The 25,715-nt window shown below is 36.2% G+C and overlaps 1 protein-coding gene across 2 annotated transcripts in view; it reads right to left on the reverse strand.

The window, feature by feature from the left end:
- NOX4 (NADPH oxidase 4) overlaps positions 1-25,715 on the reverse strand; it is a 232,975-nt gene that overhangs the window by 95,860 nt on the left and 111,400 nt on the right. For both annotated transcript variants that reach the window (XM_020993815.2, XM_078156966.1), the window contains one exon: positions 4,257-4,317. In XM_020993815.2, the coding sequence (XP_020849474.1) occupies positions 4,257-4,317 (61 nt within the window). The remainder of the gene's footprint in view (positions 1-4,256; positions 4,318-25,715) is intronic.

Here is a 25,715-nt window from a genome sequence, read left to right on the forward strand (position 1 = left end):
TTAGGAAGGTAACATCGGAAATCTAAGAGCTTTGCAGAGAAGCTCATTCAGAGAATTCAGGGGCAGAAAGGAATCTTTAGATCATATAATCCACAGAAAGCTGACATCAAAAAGACTAGTTGGAGGTGGAGTCAAGACTAGAAGCCTTGCCTCCTGACTCCTATTTCAGTCAGTACTCTTGACCTTATACTACAACATTAGGAGCTCACAATGAATAAAAGTTGCTCCCTTCCTTCTTTTCAGTGTGGGAGGACTGAATGTAGGAGCACATAAACTGTCAGACTTGGCTTATATGCTGGTTAGTTTTACTGAAGTGCTCCCCCCCCTTTCTGAGGAGGGGTAGTGGTAGTGGTGGTGGAGAAGGAATAGAGATGAGGTTTATTCAGAAATAAAACTGATAAATCTACTGAACAAATCTTAATTTATACCAAACTGCTTTCCAATTTCCCATCATTCAAAAGGAAGTCCTTTATTTTATTAAACACACTATTGCTGTAAAAAAGAAGAAATAAAGGTGATTATAAAATATATATCAATAACAATTTAAAAGATGTATGGTGTGATTTTCACCTTGTAAAAAGGCTTCTCTCACAATACCTTTGGGAAGTGGTTTGAGAAATTATTTATACCATTTTGCATGTGAGGAAAACTGAGGCCCAGAGAAGTTGGGATTCCTCTTCTGTCATGCATCCAATAAATGATGGAGGCAGATTCAAACTTGGGCCTTCTTATTTCAAATACAGTACATTTTGCAGTAAAACAAGCCATACCAACTATTCTCTTCCCATACTAACACTAACAATCATACTTTTTGGGCTCTGAGAATAAATTAAGCTAGAAAAAGAGAATCTGACCAGAGGAAGAAGTTCCTACATCCAGCAAAAGTAGGAAAGAGAGTGTAAATGGACACACACCCACATCAGGTTACTGGAAAGCAATAGGGTAATTCTCTTTATTAGAGGACTACAGAAGAGAGGAACTGAGATAACCAGGCTCTCGGATGCCACTAGCATGGGAAATTCAAGAGAAAAATCACAATAAGGTTAAAAAAATTTAATCTAATCCCTTTTTGTCCTGTGGTTGCTTCTAAAATATTTTGCTACATCAAGTGCTATTCCAGGACATGAGAGGATAACCCAGGTATGAAACTTGTCATCTTAATGTTCTTCATCAAATCCAAAATATTAATCACTCAAATTCAATTTATGAGAAAAACCAATATTTAATCAAAAATATTTAATCAAAAAATAAATATTTGAAGTAGAAAAACAAGATACTATATAATCCCTTTTAGCTCTAAAATTCTACAATCCTACAAACTTAACTGCATAATCTTTGACTTTCTTAAAAGAACAACACTGTGAATCACTGTGTCTCTTTGATCTTAAGCATATCTACATAATCTTGTCCACTTACATTTACAAATTTTATCAGGATAAAAATTTAGTGAATCATAATGTCTAAAGTAAAATTCACTATTTCTTTTCATCACCTTAAACCTATTCCTTTATGCATTAGACTAAAAGGTAAATTGCTGTCTTCAAAAGAGTATTCAGTTACATCTAAAAGGTAACATGAATAAACATGTCTTGTGAATTATAATGCCTGGAATTTATATGGAGTGTTTCAAATAAAAGCCTGATGTATATGTTCAACAACCAAGGTAGCATCTAATAGAAAAACATTGAATTAAGATTCAACATTTTGAGTAGGATCATACAGTTTCCAAGACGTTTTTTTATTTCATGGCATTTTTCAATAAGAAAAATGTTAAAGAAAATGAGGACATTAAGTATTCTCTAGTAGGATCAAACTAAAGTGAGAGATAATGAAATTACTAGAATTTTTTTCAACTGATACTTTTATGAATTGAATAACATTAAAACATTGTTTCAAGATAATTTATTGGCAGGTAACTAGGTATATAGTAAAGTAGGGTAGGACTAGGGGAGCAGAGTAAAGTCTATATTGTGAAGCTTTACTTTTATAATCTGATATTCTTTGTATTTGTTTTGGCTTAGGATATTATTTGCGTATATTTTTGAACCTAATTATTAATATAAGCATTTTTATTGTTCTTTATATTTCAGCCTATATTAAAAAGTTCAGATTGCTCTCTGTTGGCTTTTAGTGGTAGCTGTAGTTTAGTCATTTTTCAGTTGGGTCCAAGTCTTCATGACCCCATTTGGCATTTTCTTAGCAAAGATACTAGAGTGGTTTGCCATTTCTTTCTTCAGCTTATTTTACAAATTAAATAACTTAAGTTAAGTGACTTGCCTCAGGTCACACAGCTGGAAAATGTCTGAGTCCAGATTTGAACTCAGGAAGATGAGTCTTCCTGACTCCAGGTCTAGCACCCTATTCACTGTACTAGCTCATTACCCATTGATTTGACTTTTGGATAACAATAAATATATGATTAATAATAAATAATATATATGTAAAAGCCAGTTGGCATTTATATAGGACTTTAAGATTTTCAAAGCTCCTTCATGTTACTTCATTTGATCTACATGATTACCTTGTGAGGTAGACATTACTACTACCCACACTTTACAGATGAGTTAACAGGGATGTTAAGTGATTTGCCATCCAGTAAGTGACTAAGAAAAGCCTGAACTAAAGTCTTCCTGTTTCAAAGTCTTGTGCCCCCCTGGCTGCCCCTACACTAGAAATACTATTACTGCTTCTCTAATACTCCAGCTTTTGAAGCATCACAAATATTTCTGTTGACCATTACTACCCCCAAAGGTCAGTGCTGTAGATTTACATGTGTTTTTGGCTTTTCATTGTTCATATCTGCTCAGGAAATCCAAGCCAGTGATGGTAGGTAAATTAGAAGAAACATATAAAGAAACAAAGAAAGCTTCAGGAAAGGAGCTGGAACAAAAGCCAAAGAGACAGATGTTTCCCAAGTTTGAAGCCTCCAGGAAAATCTCAAATCACCCTTGAAGATGAGCTCCAACTGACTTGTTTCTCCCAAAAGAACTTGTACATATTTTTTATCAGTTGAAAATGTGAAAAAGCAACTGAGATAAGACCTCAAAACAGGTCTGAAAGGCTTTGTTCTTGAGCTTACACATGGTTTCCTCACCTGGGGACATGTGAAACTCATCATGAAAAGGAAAGTCACCTTCCAGAATCTCTTGCAGTGGTAGAAACCTCTTAGAGCTTTATGTAATAGTACAGTTTTGTTATCTAGCTCTCTGTCATTTGGAAGGCTAATGAATCAGGTTTTGTAAAGAGATAGAAGTAGAAATATAAGTTGTTATTTACTGATGTGCTCAAAACTGTATTTTTGGTAATAATAATAACTCAACAAGCACCTACCATGTGCCAAGAAATGCATTGGGGATACAAAGGAAAAAGTGATTTAATAGACCCTGACCTCAAGCAATTTATATTCTAAGTAAGAAGGCAATATGTTCATTTATACATGTAATTACATTCCCTTATGATATACTCCTATATCTCTCCTCCCTCTCTCAAACTCTTGGGGAAAAGTTGTCTAAACTCACTATCTCCACTGCCTCTTCTCTCACTCACTCCTTAACCCTCACCATTCCACCTTCCCACCTCATTATTCAATCTAATTTTCTCTCCAAAATTATTAATATTGTCTTAATTGTCAAATCTAATGGCCGTTTCTCATTCATTAGCCTTTATTGACTTATCTACTGAACTTGTCACCACCAGACATACTCCTCCTGGATATTCTTACTCTTCAAACAGGTATTTTTGGATTCCATTCCCTTTCCTTTCCTTTTGATATTTCTTCCTCCCCCAACAGAACTTTTTATCTGGATCATTAGACTAGAAATAATTATAAACTACCTTGTGTTGTTATATAACTAGATTCTAAGTTCAAAGGCAAGCCCCACATCTCATGACTTCTTTGAAGCCACCAAAGCATCTAGACAATAAACATTTGTTGATGAATGCAATATTACAAAGCATAACGGCTCACTCCTGTGATCTCTACAATTAGGGGAGGGGAAAAAGTACAGAAAGATAAATGGATGGATAGATAAATAGAAAAAAGATGGATGGATAGATGGATAAGTAAATAAAGGAATGGATGAATGAATACATTAACAAACAATTAAATGGATGAATGAATAAATAAATGATTTTTAATTAATTACTTAATAAGTGAATGGATGAATAAGATATGTTGATTATTCTTCATTGTCAAATGAAGACACTTGTTTCAAAATGCCTTAAAGTCTGAGCCCCAAAGTATATTTTCTACATACCTGTCCAGTCTCCAACTATTTTCAAATGAACTCCAAATATTGCTTTGGTTTCAGTTGGGCACTAAAAAATAAATAAATAAAGCATCAATCTATTCTGAAAAATAATGGAGTATCCAATTACTATTCAAACATAATTTTCTTCATGCAGAAAAATCCCAAATCAAGAGAAAAAGGAAAAGCAAGGGGAGAAATATTAAATTCTATATAAATTCTTGTTAAAAACAATTAACAAAATAAACAAGTCAAAATACAATCAACTAAAATATGTTCATTCTGGATTCCAAAAGAAAAGTTAAGTAGTTTCCTTTCCAAATACATAAATAATTACATAAAAAATGTTACCAAATTTCTTAATAGTTGTTACAATTCTTATTTTAAAAAAAACCCTTATTTGTTGATAGTATGGCCAGTGGCCTAAGTAACAAATTTGTACCACAAATGAAAAGAGAACATTCTTCCCAAATAGGCAACATAAAGAAGATGTTCTCACAACCCCAGAAATAAACACCCACCTGATCTTCTGCTTTCTTCTCACTGCCATCACTCCTTTTCAGTATCATAGCCTGCGCTCACTAGATGTGATACATTTGCCTTTACTTCCACTTCTAAGAATGTTGAGGAACTAACTGTATTGTGGGCATGATGATGATGATAATGATGATGAAATTAGTACAATCTTGTGAAGATGGGGACAAAAAGAAGAGAGAGGGAGAAGGAAATTTGATAGGAACAGAAGGCCAAGAATGTAATTCAAGTGAAAACATGGTTCTGGGAAACCTCAAGTAAACCAAGGAATAGAGGCATAGATAAGGAAGAAAAATGCACAGAAATTGACAGTGCTTCTGAAGGTCCTCAACATAATGAGACAATCCAGGGCAAAACTAACCATGGTGACACAATTAGATTAAAGTATTGAGCAGCAGTGAGACAGTAAAAAAGATGGAAAGGTAAAGGTATGGGATCAACTAATTGATACCATATCATTGAAATCTCAGTTAGAAGAGCAATTTGGGAGGGGGAAGTGTAGTATTAATGCCTGGTTGTCAAATAAAGTTAGATGACAACCAGAATTCCTATAATCTTCACATGTTAAGAACCAGAATTAATGTTTCATATTTATTTGTTTTATTTCATATCGACAGGGTGTTCAATCCCATCTGCTAAATTAATGTTCAAAATATTAACTTTGCCAAAATCATTTCTACCTTCTTCTCATACATACCCAGTTCCTAACAGAGAGAGACTTGTGAATAGGTATCCGTAATGCCTAGTCTATGTGGATTGGTCTAATATTTGAATTATTCCATTTCCTTTCTGGTGCTAAATGAATCCAGATCTAGCTATCATAGGGTACTAAGCTTAAAGCGAGGAAGACCAGCATTAAGATCTGCAATCCTCCCACACATTCCAACCTCCAGACATTATTAGTTGCGGGACCTTGGGCAAATCTCTGAGCCTGTTTCCTCTTCTGTAAGGGTCTATGTTGCCTACCATGCTGAATTGTGGCTTATCTCCAATTATATAATGGACCTAAAGAGATTTGCAGTAATATAAATATCTATTTATTTATTATTCCTCTAAAAGAAGCAGCAAAGTAGAGTAGATAGAGGACTGGCCTCAACACCAGGAAGAGCTGGTCTTGTCCCTGACATATACTGACTCTGTGACCCTGGGCAAGTCACTTAATCTCTCAATGCTCTATGCAATTCTCTAAGATGACAAATTGCTGTTAAGGCACTCACCTACATTGATAGAGGGAATTTCTTCACTGGAAATTCTCTCTACCACTGAAATTACAAATCCAGCCCCAATTTGCAAAAATGTAGGTAGCATGCTCTAAATCCCTCAGAGGGAAATGCTGTACAAACATTAAAATATCACAGAGATGAGCATTTTTCTTGTTATTATAACCGTTGTTCTTATTAGAATTATTATTATCTCATTCTTCTTTGTTCCATGAGGTTCAGATAGAAAAATCATGGGACAAGTTACCATTCTGCCAATATTCTTTTATCTTTAATGTTTGATGGGCTATTTGATAGGTGGTTAAAATAATGGCTTCTTGTTGAGGGATAAAAGCATTGGGCTGAACATACTGGGTTGTAGATTCACTGAAAATATTTTCAAAGCAGCTCCAGTAGCAAACAGGTCAACAGGGATGGCATGGTTAAATATCTCATCTTGTTCCTACATGGCTCTGATCTCCTCTGCTAAGTCTTTATACTTTGAAACATTTTCATTTCATGTAACTTACAGATTATAACTACTTGGGATAGTGTGAGCTACTAAAATGCTGGTGATGTAAAAACAAAATGTATTAGTAGGAAATCCTTTAAAATTGTTCAATGTAAAATAAGGTTGTTTTTTTTTTAAATGGATCAATGTTATGTCCATACTATTGTGGACACAATTTTTTTCTCTGATTATGGTCCAGATCCAGTACAGTTTGTTGGTTGGGTTCACTGGGATATTTTCAGATCCCAGTTATTGTATGGGGATTTGTCATCTGTTAGTCTAATAAAGAAAGCAAGCAGCTTCTGATGAATAATACTAGCCACCAGGGCATATCTTTTCAAGTGTGCAATAGTTGCTAAATGTTTATAGTCTGCAGTGATATAGCATAGTTTCCATCATTTATTTGGACAGTCTACATTGATCATTAAGTCTGGGCTCCTTAAACATAAACCTTTTATCCTTCAAGCTAAAATGATTCAGAGCACCATTTTGCTGAATGGGCCAAGGCTACAATATATCCAGTGCTTAGCATGGTGGCTGGCACATAGTAAGTTTGGAATAAATGTTAATGTTGTTGTCATTAATAATGATGAAAATGACAATAATGAAGATGACATGGTTTCACTCACTCATCTTTCCCCTCCCCCTTTACATTTTCAGAGAAAGTTCTCTGTAGTGGTAGAGTACTGGTTGGTAACTAGGGAAAAGGAACTGTCTAATGAGAAGAGAAAAGGTAGGGTTGTTCTTAACTGGCACTGTCCACATTCCAAAGGTGTATGATAGAAATGGGAAATTCCCTCTCCCCTGTTGGGCTTTTTTTCCCCCTCAACTTTATGCTCAGACAGGTACAAACTTTATACCACAAAGAAATCCATATGGTTCAGTCATTAGTTTAATTTTTCTTTGCCATTATATTTTTCCTGAATTCATGAAGATATCTGTGATCGATAGAAGGATTTTGGATGCCATTCTTGGAATTCAGTAACCTTATAAGCTCTATTAGGATGTAATTTTCAGTTAAATTAGACAATGGTATATCATTGGCCTTTAGATATCTGCTTATTCCAGAAGTATTTCTATTTCTATGCCTTTTTTTACCTGTTTATCATATACTCTAAGAATGTTTATCAATCTTCTCTCTTATTGGTGAACAATTGTTATTTCTATAGCTACCTTAGTTTGATGGGATATCTGGATTATTAATATTGAATAGGTTTTCATTAAGATGCTTTTAAAATCTTTTGATTCACTTAGTAGTAGTAGCAGCAGCAGCAGCATAGAAGTTATAGCAGCAGCAACATTAGTAGTAGCAGTAGTAGTAGTAAAACCAACATGATCATTATAAATACTTTTCAAAGGAAAGCAAGGGATAGAAAACCAAAAAGGAAATAGTCTTTGCACTTAAAAAGCTTTTATAGCATCCAAGAAAACATGTATAGCAACTAAAATCATATACAACATGTATGGGAAAAAATATAAGGGAATTTGGGCAGAAAAAGATGAAGAATGCTTTACTAGGAAATATGACATGCTACTGAAGTGCTACTCTTTTATCACCTTGCCCATATTTTGACCCTTTGTATTTGTGCAGTTTCAATGGTATGGGATACAATTAAAGATAATTTATATTTTAATAAACTAACCAATAAAACTCCATATTCAAGTCGGTTCTCAATTATCCTAGCCTATGAAGAATAGTGCTGACCAAGAGCACATTAAAAACAAAAATCAAAACAGTTCTGCTTCTGTGACTGTGTCCATCCAACTAGCATCTATTAGAGTACTACACTAAAGTGAAACAGCCTTTTTCCAATTCTCCACACTTAATCTCCTCTCTATTAATATAGACAAGCAGGCACTGACCTCTAGATGACTAGATGGTAAAATGGATAGAGTTCTGGGCCTGGAATCAGGAAGATAGGAATTCAAATCCACCTCAGACACTTACTAGCTATATGATCCTGGGCAAGTCACTTAACCCCATTTTCTTCAGTTTCTTCACCTGCAAAATGAGCTAGAGAAGTAAATGGCAAATCATTCCAGTATCTCTGTCAAGAAAATGACAAATGGGGTCATGGACAGTCAGACATAACTGAAAAGGCACTGACATATGTAGGGGTTTTTTAATGATTACTTCGGAGGCTAAACAGGAATCTATTCTTTTCTAATTTTCCATTCCATTAGACAAACAAACCAATATCCAAGCTCTCAATTAGTATATATGAATGAGCTTATATAGAAGCAAAATGCAATGGATTTGGGGACACAAGACTACTATGTGAGTCCTGGCTCCACCATTTAGAATCTAGGTGGCCTTCATTTGAATCATTATAATTTGCAGCCTCAATGTCCTCATCTCAAAAATAAGGATAATCTCTCTCAACAGGGTTGCCTAGAAGTTGAAATCAGGCAATTTATTGGAAAGACTTATATGTAAATTGTCATGTAAATGTGGCCATTTATTAATAGAGTCCAAAGTTTTGTCCACCTAAAACTTAAGGGACAAGATCATTGGGTCATAGACTTACTATCTAGTTAAACATCTCATTTTACAGGTAGGAAAACTGAGGCCTAGGGATATTAAGTAAGCTGTCCAAAGCCACACAAGTACTATGATATGAACACACATTCTCCAACTATAGAGCCAGTGGTCACACCAAGGTCCATTCTTTCTCCCTCTCTCCTTTCTTTCCTTTCTTCCTTCCTCCCTCCCTTCCTTCCTTCCCTGACTCTTCAGAAATCTAGAGCTAACTGAAAGACATACTTCTAAATGGTCTTAAATCAACTGTAGAAAACTGTTGGTTAGTTCCCTTTGTTAGTTCCCCTCAAGGCAAATTGAAAAAAGAATCAGTAGCCAATTTAAAGGGGGTACTATGTGAATAACACAAAAAAGGCCCTTAGCACGATATTTTCTTTGAAAAAGTAATCAAAGAAAATTAAAGGAAATGTTTAAGTGGCTCCCCCATACAAAATAATGTTGGATTCACTGATTTATTTTAAAACATAATCAAGTAACTTAATTACTCTTTCACGGTTTCCAGATCTGCTTTCTAATAGGATTTAGAAAGCTACCCAAGAGAAAAATGTTAATGTTGTTCATTTCTAAACTTTGCTTGGAGAGTGAAGGGGGAGGGGTGTATTACATGAAGGAAGTGGAGGAGAAGGAAGAGTGACTTTCGAGACAGAGTTTCCCCCTAGTTTCCTAGGAAATACAAAATATAGTTTGGGCCTTGTTTACCTTCATGCAAAGTCTAAGATACCTCTGACCTCAGGTAGAGGTAAAAGAAATAGTGAAGGGGAAATAATTACTATGTGACAATGGACCAGGTAGAAAAGATTTTCAGATGCTCTGGAGAGAGACTAATTCATTTTCGGATGATGTTTCATGTGCTGTTTTGTTCTAAATGTGTTCAATGACTCATCGTTTTATAACATTTTATAACATTGCATATAAAAATACAGGCTGATTGAGAAGAAAGAGCAAAATAAAGAAGTTGCTTAATACAACTCATATCTGAGCATTCCATGAAAGGATGTCACCAACAGGAAGGATGGAAAAGGACTTTAAAAAACCAATGTGTTTGTTTTTGAAATTAAGCAATTTTCAGTAATAAATAGCTTACATTTGTTATGTAGCCCTGTTCTGGTGAACACTTTTATCAGTGAGTTAGACAAATGCACAGGTGGTAGACTTATCCCATTTTCAGAGAATCCCAAAGTTGGGGTACATCAATAATATATGGGATCTTCCTGGGCTAGAACACTGGGCTGATTGTAATAAAATGAAATTCAATAGAGTTAAATATTGAGTCTTATGTGTGGATTTTGTCCTGGGCAAAAACTCAAAATCAGTTTTAGTGTGATACAACACCACACTTGGAACTCAAGTATACAATTAGGCCATAGCTTTTCTTAAAGAGTGGTACAAAGACACAAGAACGGATGCAGCTCCAGGGGACCTTAGACTCAGTAACTGGAGGGACAGATACTTTGCTCTCACTAAGGCTGAGATTAGTTTCGAAAGATTTTGAGAGACTCCAAGGGGTGAACAGAGCAGCTGCTATATATTTGGTGAAGAGACCTCTCTCCAAATAGTTCCATGAGGTCCCAGCCTGTGGACCAGATCATCCATCAAGAGGAAATTTCCTTATCAGTCATTGCCAGCATGTTACAATTAATTCTTAGACTCTTATAATCTATCCTCTGACTTCTGGCCTCCAAAGACCTGGTGGGCAAGATCACTAGTGTCCATGAATAATAGTAAAGTTTTAGAAGCTCATAATTCTGGTAAAGGTTAAAAAAATGTCATCTCCATAGTATGGCAACTCTGATGCTTTTGGTCTACAGATTCAAGTAGGTATTAATCTGGGGTCCCTCTTCCATTCCTTCATTCTCCAGATACTTCCAGATGAGATGGTGATTGCAGGGTCAAACACAAAGCAGTATGTTGTAAGCAAAGTGAAAGGGCCACATCTATTTCAAATTATAAACAATAAGAAAAGTACTACAATAAGGCTACATACCACTGTCCCATGGTGCATAAATATCATTGTGAACACTGATGCTCTCTGGTAGGCCATGAAGTGGCTCCTTCACCTTCTCTGCTTTTCCTTTACAACTGGTTATCTGACAAACATATGGGGACAACTTGGCAAAAGGAGGGAGGATGATCTTTCCTACTGATTTCCAATTGTTTCCTCCCTAGACTCCAGAGCTCTTCTATTCTGATGCAATAATGCACTTGGGTCTTAAATTTACAATCAAGGGTAAGTTTTATTTAACAGCAACACAAAGATATATGGTTAGCACAATGGAACTCTTGGAAATAGATTCTCCTTCTATCAGATATGAGAAGCTCCTATATGTTCTTTTGAGAAGGCCTTTCCCTCCAGATGGACATCTTAAATTGAAGGTCCTGCACCTGTGCTCCAGATCATTCACCTGACAGAAGTCTTCATCACCTCTTGCCAGCATTGCTGGTTTTCAATTAAACCCTGAATTACCAAAGTTTAAAAAATACAAGTACAAAATAGAAGTGTTGTGGTTGGACAGAATTTTTCTGAAACCTCTGGGGTTAGAAGATCATGTGGCAAATCATAAAAGCTAATGCCTTCCTGGGCTGTCTTAAGTGAGGCATAGCTTCCAGGAACAAGGAGGTCAGGATCCTTCTGTCCTTTGCCCTAGTCACACGTTATATGAAGTATTGTGTTCAGTTGGGGGAATTATAAAATAAGGATTGTAAAATAAGCTGAAGAAATTCCAGAAAAGGGCAACCTGGATGGCAAGGCCTATGTTTACATAGTAAACTTTTAATAAATGCTTAATAATTATGAATGATTAATTAGTGAATGAATGATTAATAAGCTAAAGGACCTGGGTATGCATAGCCCAAAGAAGAGAAGACTGGGGGGGGGTACATTATGGCTGTTTTAAGGTATTTAAAGGGCTGAATTTGAAAGAGAGATTAGTCTTGTTCCATTTATCTCAAAGGCCAGATGGGAAGAATTCACAGTTCTGGGAATTTGGCCTTGCCTCTCCACCTCTGTGGCTTTACACAAGCTGTCATGTATGCCTGGAATGCACTTCCTAATCATCTCCACCTCTTAGAATGCCTTGCTTCTTTTCAGGCTCTTCTCATGTTCCATCTCCTATTGGAATCTTTTTCTGATTCCCCTACTGCAGTTCTCATTCTCTCTCTCTCTCTCTCTCTCTCTCTCTCTCTCTCTCTCTCTCTCTCTCTCTCTCTCTCTCTCTCTCTCTCTCTCTCTCTCTCTCAACTTATTATGCCTCTAAACTGTTTTATATGTTGTATTCTCCCAACACAATATAATGTTTTTTAAATTTTGTTTTCTATCTCTAGCTCCCATCTGAAGCTTTTTCATCCTGGCTCCATTACCGACTTCCTGGTCTTCAAAATCATGCCTCTACTGCTGTCTCATTCTTCACATTTCTCAGCAACTGGGGCCTACTCACCTTGGAACACCCTACCACCACTCACTTGTACAACTGGTGAGGTTCTCTTGGGGGTTCCAACTTATGAAAGAGCCAAGACTTCCAGGTATCTTCTTCCTTCCCCTCTTCACTTTTCAGCTCTGTTTTGTGTGTTGTTTCCTCCCTTAAAATGTAAGCTCTTTCAGAGAAGGGACTGTCTTTTACCTTTCTTTGTATTTGTAATGCTTAGCACAGTGCCTAGCATATAGTATACTTAATAAATGCTTACTTCTTTTCTTCCTAACAGAGTGCCTGGAAAGTAGTTGGTGCTTAATAAACATTCAAAGGAATAACAATGAACTAAATTTGACCATCAACATTGTAGTTATACTCAAAAATAAGAAGATGGATTTGAAATTAATCAAAACAAAAGAATTATCTAAAGGTTGAAGGACTTCATTCTCAAATCAGATTTGTGTTCCAGATCTCATTAAGGAGAAGAGCTCCAAAGAGACCAAGCATGGAATGCCCCAATAAATCAATCAGACATTCATTTAAATTCCTACTATATACTGAGTGCTATTGATTCAAAAACAAGAAACTCCAAATGATCCCACACACTCAAGAGCTTGCATTTTAGTAAAGGAGACAATATGTGCATACATAAGCACAAATATGTATTTGAAATAAATACAAGGTAATTGAGGAGGCAGAACATTAGCAGGCAAGGTTCAAGAAAGTCTTAATATAAAAGGTGACTCAAAGAAAACCAGAAATTCTCACAGTTTGGGGTGAGAAGAACGTGCATTCAAGGCATGGACAACAGTCTGTCTAAGGACAAGGAGAAGGTAAATGGAGTCCATGTGTATGGAACAGAAAGTGAGTGGGTAAATCAAAGAGTATGAGGATGGAAAAAATATGTAACAAGTCTACAAAGGTAGGAAGGGGCCAGTATTGAAAGGGATTTAAATTTCAGATCTTATAATTGATCTTAGAATCAATAGGGAAAAACAGAAGATTATTGAAGGGGTCCATGGATGATAGGTTCATCAATCTAGAGATGGAAGGGACGTCAGAGGCCATTTTATAGATGGGGAAGAGGGAGTCCCAAAGGTTGTAACTTGCCTGGGTTCACACAGGTGGTGAGGGAATCAGACCTGCACCTTTGAAAAATCACTTTAATGGAACTAGAAATTGAGGGGATGCCTATCAATTGGAGAATGGCCAGACAATTTGTGGTATATAAATTTAATGGAATACTATTGTGCTATAAGAAACAGTGAGCAGACAGATTTCAGAAAAACCTGGAAAGACTTATATGGATTTATGCTGAGTGAAATGAGCAAAACCAGGAGAAAAATGTACACAGTAACAACAACATTGTGAGATGATCAGCTATGATTGACTTAGCTCTTCTCAGCAATACAATGACCCAAGATAACGCCAAAAAACTCATGAAGGAAGATGCTATCCACATCCAGAGAAAGAACTGATGGAGTCTGAATGCATAATGAAGCATACTATTTTCACTTTCTTTACTTTTTTCACAGTTCTCTTTTCCTTTTATTCTGTTTCTTCTTTCACAACATGACTAATATGGAAATGTGCTTTAAATGATTGAACATATATAACCTATATCAAATTGCTTACTGTCTTAAGGAGGACGGAGGGGAGGGAGGAAGCAAGAAAAATTTGGAACTCAAAATCTTACAAAAAGATGAATGTTTAAAAAAAATCATTTTGGTGACTATGTGGAGGATGTGTTGGAAGAAGAAGAGGTTGGAGTTAGGAAGACCACAAAGCAGGCAGTTGAGTTATACCAGGGAAGAAGTGATGAGGGCCTGAACTAAAGTGATCGCTATGTGAATAGAGAAAAGGGGTTTACTCAAGTGATGTTATGGAGATAGAAATGACAAGATTTGGTAATTGACTGGATATGCAGAGTGAGGGAAAGTGAGACATTGAGGATAACACTATAGGCTGAAAATGTGGTGAGGGTGGTACTGCTTGATAACAATAATAGGGAAGTTCAGAAGAGAGGAAGGTTTGGCAGCAAAGATAAGATTTCTGTTTTGGTCATGTTGACCTTGAGATGTCATTGGCGTATCTAGTAGGAAATGTCTAACAGGCGATCGATGGATTTTGGAAAGGAAATCAGGAGAAAGATTAGAGCTGGAATCCAGGAGCATTAGATTCACCAGCCTTTGTCAATGCCCAAAACAACAACCACTACCCCTAAAGAGTTGTATTAAAAAAAAAAAGGTTTAACACTTTGAGATAGATACTTCAAAAATGATATGTCTATTCTTTAATTCAATAAACATTAAGTGCCTATTATCTACACATTGCTGAGCTGGCTCCTGGGTATATAAAAATTTATAAAGTAAGTCATGGGGATGGATGAGATCACCAAGAGAGAGAAGAGAGAGAAATTGTAGAGGACTGAGAACAGCTCCCACATTTAGGGGAAGGGAAATCCATTTAGTTAAGAAGGCTCTTTCACAAAATACAAATCTTTCATACTTTATCATTTAAAAAATAACAGCAGGCACAGAGGAAATCTGTGGTACATGAAATGTAATTGATTTTTCACACTTTCTCATATGACCAATATCTAAGCTTCAACAGACGCAAACTTAATAATACCAACTCAGTTTGATATTTTTTAAATTGTATATTCTTATTTCTGACAAATATATCTGGATACAAACCAAAGTATTATTCAAATCCTATAAATGCCCTTTGCATGAAAAAAATGGGTAGAAATACAAATAAAGTTACTCTTAAGGTATATCTTCAGATATAACATATAGTATATATTTAGGGCTGCATAAAATAATTATATTGCTTTTCTGGTTAGTTCTTTTTCAGTTGTGTCCAACTTTTTGAGACCCATTCAGTGTTTTCTTAGCAAAGCTCCCTCTATAGAGGAGGAACTGAAACAAACAGAGTTAACTGACTTGCCCAGAGTCACACAGCTAGTAAGTGTCTGAGGCCAGATTTGAACTCGTGAAGATGAGTCTTCCTGACACCAGGCTCAGGACTCTACACACTATGCCACCTAGCTGCCATGAGTATTGAAGTATGTTCAAGTTTTTTACAATTCATGCCCCTTCTAGGATTTGCTGTAATACAGAGATGGACATTTAGTATGATTATGAATACTGATAATTTAAATAACTCAGAAAAATTAGTCTGTAAATGCTGTAGTGTCATAACAGGGATAACTGAAGAAGTTCTATGGTTTCTGGCTTAGATCATTTTTATTGCAAAGATTCTTTTATGAGATCTGTTGATCAGTTCTCCAGCCACTGATGGATACTCACAATATGGATTATTCTGAGATATGTTAAGTGGTATAAAAGGTGTAGTAGAAAGTGTGGTAAAAAGAACACTATCCTTAGACATAGGAGAACTTAGTTAGATGGTTGGTTTTGCCATTAAATTGTGTGATCTTGGGGAAGTCACTTCAGCTCTTTCATGGCCTCAGTTTCCTCATCCTGTAAAATGAGTGGGTTAGATTAGCTGATCTCTAAGGTCCTTTCCAAACTTATCATTCTATGCTTTGGTGACCCTTGAAATTATCTGAATGTTTCATGAAGGGAATTCTTACTAATAGTTACAATCAGCCCTGCAAACGATTAACCACCATTTTGAAAGCACCTACTACATGATCAGAGTTATGCAAGTCACTGGGGTTACAAAGGGCAAAATCATACAGTCCCTTCACTAACAGAGTTCACTTTCAAATAGGAGAGACAAGTGCAAATGTACACGTATATAAAATACATACAAGTTAATTTGGAGAGAGAAGACACCAGAAGAGCCAAGGGGGATCCAGAAAGGCTTTGTATTGAAAGTGGCACTTGAGCTCAATTTCAAAGGAAGCGAAAAATTCTGAGAGACAGAGGTGATGAATTCCAGTCATGGTAAACAGCTGGGGCAAAGTTATGGAAATGAGAGATGGAACATCAAGAGTGAGGTAAGGCAAGAAGGCCAGTCTCACTGAACCACAGAGTTCATTACAGGGAGTAATAAGGCTGTAAAGATAGGTTGGAATCAGGTTGGGAATGAATTTAAGTGTCAGGCAGAGGAGGTTATCTTTGATTCTGGTGGTAATAGGGCATTTATTAAACATGTAATACATGGAATGAACTACATTAGCTAGGTGCTAGGGATATCTAAAGAAAAATTAAACTTTTTCCAATTCAAATAGGCTTACATTATATTGAAGCTGATGACATAAACAAATAAGTTACAATCTATTGAAGGAGACAACATGTGTGTAAATATATTCAAATTATTCCCCCAAAATTAAGGTGATTTGGGGTGGAGGTGGGAAGTATGGCATTAGCTGCTGGGAAGCTCCAAAAGGCCTTGTGTATAAGGTGGCATTTGAGCTGAGTTTTGAAGGAAAATGTAGATTCTAAGAGGTGTAAGTTACAAGCAAGTATATTCCAGACATCAGTGACAGGCTGTGCAAAGACATGTAGGTGGGAGATGAAAAGTATACAAGGAAGGAACAATAAAAATAACAATTTGGGTGAATTGTAGAATATATGATGGGAAATGGCATGTAAGTATGATAATTGGTCTATTTCTATGCTCTACCTGACCTAAGTGATTCCATGCTTGACCACCAGTTAATCCACCTATATACCAGGAAGTTCTATGTATCCAATACTGGTTTAGTCAAATTTACTTAAGCAAGAAACCCAAAGTTCTGCTCATCACAATCCTATCAGAAAACTTTAATCCTGGTATGCAAGCTTAGCAAATTGTTACTCAAAATGTTCTTGAAACCTACATACCTCCCTAGTTGGACCCAAACCAGAGTAAAATGTAATTGGAAAATGTTTAACAGAAAAAATAAAAATACAGCACAACATAGATAATGTCAGTTTATAGCCCTGTATGCTAGAAGGATGATAGTTCTCTGGACAATAATAGGAAAGTCAAAGGGAAGAGTTTTAGGAGAAAGATGAGTTAACTTTGAGACATTTAGTTTAAGATAGCTATGAGACACCCAGGTTAACACGTCCAATACGCATTTGGAGATCCCAGATAGGAAGTCAAGAGAGAGGTTAGGAGTGGATAAATAAATCTAAAATCATCTATATAGACATGATAGTTCAATCCATGGGAGTGGATTAGATCACCAAGTGAAATAGCATTGAGGGAGAACTGAAGAAGTCCCAAGACAGGGCCTTCAGGGACATCCATAGTTAATGTACATGGCCTGTATGAGTATCTAGCAGAGGAGACAGAGAAGAAACATTCAGATAAATAGGAGAAGGACCAGAAAAAAGCAGATTCACAAAAACCTGGAGATAAGACAATAGCAGGAAGGGAGGGATGGACAGTGTCAAAGATTACAAGAAAAATCAAGAAGAATGTGGATTGAGAAAAGATTTTTTAGATCTGAAAAATAAGAGACCATTTGGTAGCAATAGATAGAGTGGTAGTCTAAGTCAGGAAGACTTCAGTTCAAATCCTCTCTCAGACACTTTTAGCTTTACCTCTTGCCCTCAGTTTGCTCAAATATAAAATGAGGATAATAATAGTGCCTACTTCACAAGGTTGTGAGGACCAAATGAGATAACATGTAAACTACTTTGCAAATCTTAAAGTGCTCTATAAATGCTGAACATTATTATTACTATTACTATTTATATTGTTGAGGTTTTTTAAAAGGGATTCATGTTTTGTAAACATGAATAAACTTGAGGATGCTTAATGTCCCTTAGAAATTTGAGATCCTAAGATTCCTCTTTCACAAAAAAAAAGGTGAATTTTAGTGCTCTTAGAATCCAGATGTCTTGCCAAGAAAATTAACACATTTTTTTAAATTTTATTAATTTATTTTGATTTATCAACAATCACTTCCATATGCTTTTGAGTTGAAAATTTTTCTCCCCCTTCTTCCCCCCCACCCTCCCCAAGACAGCGCACAATCTGACATAGGCTTTACATTTATATTCCTATTAAACATATTTTCACATTAGTGAAGTTGTAAGTAAAAATTAAAACCAATAGGAGGAACCATCAGAAAGATGAAACAAAACTCAACAGAAGGTAAAATAAGTGACAGCGATTCAACTTCCATAGTTCTTTCTTTAGATGTGGACAGCATTTTCCATCCCGAGGCCTCTGGGGATGTCTTAGATCCTTGTAATATTGAGAACGGTTCAGTTTAATAATATTAGTCATCACATAATATGGCTGTTATTGTGTACAAAATCCTCTTGGTTCTGCTCACTTCACTCAGCATCAGACCATGTAAGTCTTTCCAGGTTTTTCTGAAGTCAGCCTGTTCATCATTTCTTATAGCATAATAGTATTCCATTACATTCATATACTACAACTTGTTTTGCCATTCCCCAACTGATGGGCATCCTCTCAATTTCCAATTCTTTGCCACCACAAAAAGAGCTGCTATGAATATTTTTGTACATGTAGGTCCTTTTCCCATTTGTATGATCTCTTTGGGATACAGCCCTAGAAGTGCTATTGCTGGATCAAAGGGTATGCACATTTTTATAGCCCTTTGGGCATAGTTCCAAATTGTTCTCCAAAATGGTTGGATCATTTCACAACTCCACCAACAATGTATTAGTGTTCCAATTTTCCCACATCTTCTCCAACATTTATCATTTTCTTATTTCGTCATGTTGGCCAATCTGATAGGTGTGATGTGGTACCTCAGAGTTGTTTTGATCTGCATTTCTCTAATCAATAATGATTTAGAGCATTTTTTCATATGACTATAGATGGCTTTAATTTCTTCATCTGAGAACTGTCTGTTCATATCCTTTGACCATTTATCAATTGGGGAATGGCTTGTGTTCTTATAAATTTGTCTTAATTCTCTATATATTTTAGAAATGAGGCCTTTATCAGAGAGACTGGTTGTAAAAATTCTTTCCCAATTTTCTACCTTCCTTCTAATCTTAGTTGCATTGGCTTTGTTTGTGCAAAAACTTTTCAATTTAATGTAATCAAAATTATCCATTTTGCTTTTCATAATGTTCTCTATTTCCTGTTTGGTCCTGAATTCTTCTGTTCTCCAAAGATCTGATAGGTAAACTAACTATTCCTTGCTCTCCCAGTTTACTTATGGTATCAGCCTTTATATCTAAGTCTGAACCCATTTTGACTTTATTTTGGTATATGGTGTGAGATTTGGGTCTATGCCTAGTTTCTGCCATACTCTTTTCCAGTTTTCCCAGCAGTTTTTTTCAAAGAGTGGGTTCTTATCCCAGAAGCTGGGGTCTTTGGGTTTATCAAATAATAGATTACTATAGTCATTGACTACTGTGTCTTGCATATTTAACCTATTCCACTGATCCACCTCCCTATTTCTTAGCCAGTACCAAGCAGTTTTGATGATTGCTGCTTTATAATACAATTTAAGATCTGGAATTGCTAGGCCACCTTCCCCTGCATTTCTTTTCATTAGTTCCTTTGATATCTGGACTTTTTTTTTCCAAATGAATCTTGTTATTATTTTTTCTAACTCTATAAAATAATTTTTGGTAGTTTGATTGGTATGGCACTGAATAAGTAAATTAGCTTAGGTAGGATTGTCATTTTTATTATATTAGCTGGCCTACCCATGAGCAACTGATGTTTTTCCAATTATTTAGATCTGATTTTATTTGTGTGAAAAGTGTTTTGTAATTGTGTTCATAGAGTTCCTGGGTTTGTTTGGGAGGTAGACTCCTAAATATTTTATAATGTCTACAGTAAGTTTAAATGGGATTTCTCTTTCTATCTCTTGCTGTTGGGCTTTGTTGGTAATATATAGAAATGCTGATGATTTATGTGGGTTTATTTTATAGCCTGCAACTTTGCTAAAGTTGTTTATTATTTCAAGTAGTTTTTTACTTGATTCTCTAGGATTCTCTAAGTATATCATCATGTCATCTGCAAAGAGTGATAGCTTTGTTTCTTCTTTGCCTATTCTAATGCCTTCAATTTCTTTTCTTCTCTTATTGCTAAAGCTAATTTCCAGTACAATATTGAATAACAGTGGTGATAATGGACATCCTTGTTTCACCCCGATCTTATTGGAAATGCTTCTAGCCTGTCCCCATTACATATAATGCTTGCTGAAGGTTTTAGATATATGCTATTTATTATTTTAAGGAAGACTCCATTTATACCTATGCTTTCTAGTGTTTTTAATAGGAATGGGTGTTGTATTTTATCAAAAGCTTTTTCTGCATCTATTGAGATGATCATGTGGTTTCTGTTGGTTTTGTGTTGATATGCTCAATGATGCTGATAGTTTTCCTAATATTGAACCAACCCTGCATTCCTGGTATAAATCCTACCTGGTCATAGTGTATTTCTTGTGATAAGTTGCTGCAATCTATTTGCTAGTATTTTGTTTAAAATTTTTGCATCTATATTCATTAGAGAAATTGGTCTATAATTTTCTTTCTCTATTTTGACTCTTCCTGGTTTAGGTATCAACACCATATTTGTATCATAAAAAGAATTTGGTAAGACTCCTTCTTCACCTATTTTCCCAAATAGTCTATATAGTATTGGAATTAATTGTTCTTTAAATGTTTGATAGAATTCGCATGTAAATCCATCTGGCCCTGGAGATTTTTTCCTAGGGAGTTCATCAATGGCTTGTTCAATTTCTTTTTCTGAGATGGGGTTATTTAAGTATTTTACTTCCTCTTCGGTTAATCTGGGCAATTTATATTTTTGTAAATATGTATCCATTTCACTAAGATTGTCAAATTTGTTGGCATATAGTTGGGCAAAATAATTCCTAATTATTGTTTTAATTTCCTCTTCCTTGGTGGTAGCTTCCCTTTTCATTCTTGATACTAGTAATTTGGTTTTCTTCTTTCTTTTTTAATTAAATTAACCAAAGGCTTATCTATTTTATTGTTTTTTCATAAAACCACCTCTTAGTTTTATTTATTAGTTCAATAGTTTTCTTAATTTCAATTTTATTAATTTTTCCTTTGGTTTTCAATATTTCTAATTTGGTGTTTAGTTGAGGATTTTTAATTTGTTCTTTTTCTAGTTTTTTTAGTTGTATGCCCAATTCATTAATCTCCTCTTTTTCTATTTTATTTATGTAAGCATTTAGAGATATAAAACTTCCCCTAAGAACTGCTTTCGCTGCATCCCATAGGTTTGGTATGTTGTCTCATTAATTGTCATTCTCTTGAATGAAATTATTATTGTTTCTATGGTTTGTTGTTTGACCCAATCATTTTTTAGGATTAGAATATTTAATTTCCAATAATTTTTTAGTCTATCTTTCCATGGCCCTTTATTACATATAATTTTTATTGCATCATGATCTGAAAAGGATGCATTTAATATTTCTGCCTTTCTGCATTGGATTGTGAGGTTTTTATGCCCTAGTACATGGTCAATTTTTGTGTATGTGCCATGTACTGCAGAAAAAAGTATATTCCTTTCTATCCCCATTCAGTTTTTCTCCAGAGGTCTATCATACCTAACTTTTCTAATGTTCTATTCACCTCCTTAACTTCTTTCTTGTTCATTTTGTGGTTAGACTTATCTAGTTCTGAGAGGGGGAGGTTCAGGTCCCCCACTAGTATAGTCTTGCTATCTATTTCTTCCTGTAACTCCCTGAACTTCTCCTGTAAGAATTTAGATGCTATACCATTTGGTGCATATATGTTTAGTAATGATATTACTTCATTGTCTATGGTGCCTTTTAGCAGGATGTAGTTTCCTTCCTTATCTCTTTTGATTAGATCTATTTTTGCTTTTGTTTTGTCTGAGATCAGGATTGCTACCCCTGCTTTTTTTACTTCAGCTAAGCATAATATATTCTGCTCCAGCCTTTTACCTTTACCCTGTATGTGTCACTCTTTTTCAAATGTGTTTCCTGTAAACAACATATTGTAGGATTATGGGTTTTTTATCATTCTGCAATCTGTTCCGTTTTATGGGAGAGTTCATCCCATTCACATTCACAGTTATGATTACTATCTGTGTCTTTTTCTCCATCCTTTTTCCCCCTTTTGCTTTTCTTTCTCCTTTTTCCTTTCCTCCCCTTCACTAGTGTTTTGCTTTTGACCACAGCCTCCTTCAGTCCCTCCTTCCTTTTATTATCCCTTTCCCTTTTCTTCCCCTTTACTCTTACTGCTTCTTCCCTCCCTTCTTTCCCCCCTCCCTTTTGTTTTCCCCCCTCCCTTTTGTTTTCCCCCCTCCCTTTTCTTTCCCCTTTTCCCTCCTACTGCCTATAGGGCAAGTTAGATTTCTATACCTAACTGATTATGTTATGCCCTTCTTGAGCCAAATCTGATGAGAGTAAGGTTCAAACAATGCTTCCTCCCCTTCTTTCCCTCTGCTGTAATAGGATTTTGTGTCTTTTCCTGTAATGTAATTTACCCTTGTCTGCCTCCTCCTTTCTCAGTACATTTTCTAAGATCAGATTGATCCACTTATTTGGATCCATTTAACCCACTTGATTAGATTTTTTTTATCATTACATCAAAATCAACTAATATCCACCCCTTTATGTATACTCCTTTAACATGGTGTAATAACAATACAGTTCTCAAGGGTTGCAAGTGTATATTCCTTGTAGGGGTTTAAACAGCCCCCCCTTTATTAACAACATATTGTATCTTCTGTCCATTTACCTTTTATGTCCTTCTTGAGTCCTGTACTTGAAGATCAAATTTTTTTGAGCTCTGGTCTTTTTATCAGGAAGGTTTGGAAGTCTCCTATTTCATTGAATATCCATCCCCTCCCTTGAAAAATGATGCCCATTTTTGCTGGGTAATTGATCCTTGGCTGCATTCCAAGCTCCTTTGCCTTATGGAATATCATGTTCCACGCCCTGCAGTCTTTTAATGTAGAAGCTGCAAGGTCCTGTGTAATCCTGACTGTGGTTCCATGATATTTAAATTCTTTCTTCCTGGATGCTTGCAGCACCTTCTCTTTCATCTGGTAATTGTGGAATTTTGCTATTACATTCCTTGGCATTGTCAATTTGGGACCTCTTTCAGGTGGTGATCAGGGGATTCTTTCTATGGTTATTTTCCTTCTGGTTCTAGGACTTCGGGCAGTTTTCCTTTATGATTTCCTGAAAGATACTGTCCAGGCTCTTTTTTCATCATGATTTTCAGGTAGTCCAATAATTTTTAAATTGTCTCTCCTGAATCGATTTTCCAGGTCGGTTGTTTTACTGATGAGGTATTTTACATTTTCATCTATTTTTTCATTTTTTTGTTTCTGTTTGACTGATTCTTGCTCTCTCATAGAGACATTAGTTTCCATTTGTCCAATTCTAGTTTTTAACAGATTGTTTTCTTCTGTTAGTTTTTGTACTTCCTTCTTCAATTGGCCAATTGTGTTTTTTAGGGACTTGTTTTCTTCAGTGTATTTTTTTTCCAATTGGCCAATTGTATTTTTGAAGGACTCTTCTACCTCTCTCATTTGACTATTAAAATCCTTCTTGAGCTCTTCTAAGAAGGCTTTTTGGGCTTCAGACCAGTTCATATTCCCTTTTGTTGTTGCAGATGTGGGTTTGTTGACAATGTTGTCCTCTTCAGAATTTCTGTCTTGATCTTCACTCTTCTCATAATATGAATCTATGGTACGTTTCTTTTTACTCATGGTGTTTCTTTATTCCCTGGCCTTTAAAGAGATTGAGCTCTCCTGCTGGGGAACAGAGGGCACTGACCCAAGCTTCTTGTGTTGGGAGCCTAGGTCTTGGTCACTGGCTTTGTGTGCTGGGGCCTCTTATGCTGGCAATTGGAGGCTGTAGGTTTCTGGCAGCTTACCTTGTGTTGGGCTGGAATCAGCAAGGCTGGAACTTTCAGGCAATTCTAGGTTGCCTGCTTTTCCTTTCCTTTAGCTTTCTTCAGCTCCTTTTAGATGGGTGCTGCAGGGTGTTTATCTGCCTGGGGCCCCTGCAGTGTTGTCTCCCTTTCTGCTAATGCACTGGGAGATTCCTTTGGTAGAGTGCCAGGCACCTGGTGGTTTTCTGAGCTGGTTTCCACGGTTCCCCCCCTCACTGAGGCACTGGGAGGTCCAGGTGTTGGTTTTGCCTGTTCTACCATCTGGGCTTCAGGATTTCTTCACAATTGGAAGCTGCAGGGCTCAGACAGCTCACCTGGAACCAGCAAGGTTGGGGCTTTAGGCAGCCTTAAGGTTGCTTTCTTCACCTCCTTTCAGATGAATGCTGCAGGGTACTTATCTGCCTGGGGCCCTTGTAGTTCTGCCTCCCTTATTTTTGCTGAGGCACTGGGAGACCCGTCTTCTGGGCTGCTGCACTGCTGCTCCTTGTCTTTCTTCTAGTTCAGTTATTCCAGGTTTTTTTTCTGGGGTGATATTTTCTGGGTTTTCAGAGGTTGATAGGGAGGAATGAGAGTGACTACCTTTTCACTCCACCATCTTGGGTCCCAGAAGCCGAAGTCAAAGATTAACACATTTCTAAAGTAAGATCTCTATTACCATGCCTCATCTAGGTCTAAATTACACACTCTACATGTATTATATGAATTCTAGCTATGTTTCTAAACCCACACTATCAAAAGAAGATTTGTGAACTGATGGAAAAATCCATTAGTACTTAATGGTAAGAAAGCAAGGGCTCATCTTCACTCCTGCTGATGTACACTTCCTGAGAATTGGAGATTTTGCAATGGTAGGGGAAAAGGGGTTGAGGGAAGGAACATTGTTTAACTCTCTTAATCCACTGTGAAAGGTTTTTTTTTAGTTAAAACTTTGACCTTTGAGAGGTCTATGACCCATAGTTGTCTGGTATTCACTGAAAACTGGACCTAAAATGACTGGTAGAGAAATGAAAAGTACAAAGCAGGAAAATGATGTAAAGTACAGACAGGCCATGTAAAGAACACAGACAACAACAAACTTAGCAGCTAGACTTAGTTCTGACTCATGGAAAACGGAATGGGAAATAAGGTTACCCAAATCTGGACTAATGAATCATACAATTCAGAAGACAGATGTCAAGGAAACACTTTTGTAAGACCACAGAAATGATAACTAAAAGGAGAGGAAACCATATACACACTCCCAAAGACCAATAATTTTAAAGAAAACCCCACACTATTTGCCAACTTTTCTTCATTTCAGAAGTTGACAGAACCCATGTTAAGATGTTGCTAGGCATACCAACTTGCCTGGTTTCATAAACAGAAGTTCAGAACTGAATGTTCTTGAACAGTAACTTCAGTTTGGTCACCGAGTTTGGGCCAACATCTTTGAGAATCACAAACTTACATACACAGTTTCATAGCGCAGGTGTTAATAATA

This window comes from Phascolarctos cinereus, unplaced genomic scaffold (genome assembly GCF_003287225.1).
Source record: "Phascolarctos cinereus isolate Bilbo 61053 unplaced genomic scaffold, phaCin_HiC Scaffold_726;HRSCAF=1367, whole genome shotgun sequence".
In the NCBI taxonomy this organism is placed as follows: Eukaryota; Metazoa; Chordata; class Mammalia; order Diprotodontia; family Phascolarctidae; genus Phascolarctos; species Phascolarctos cinereus.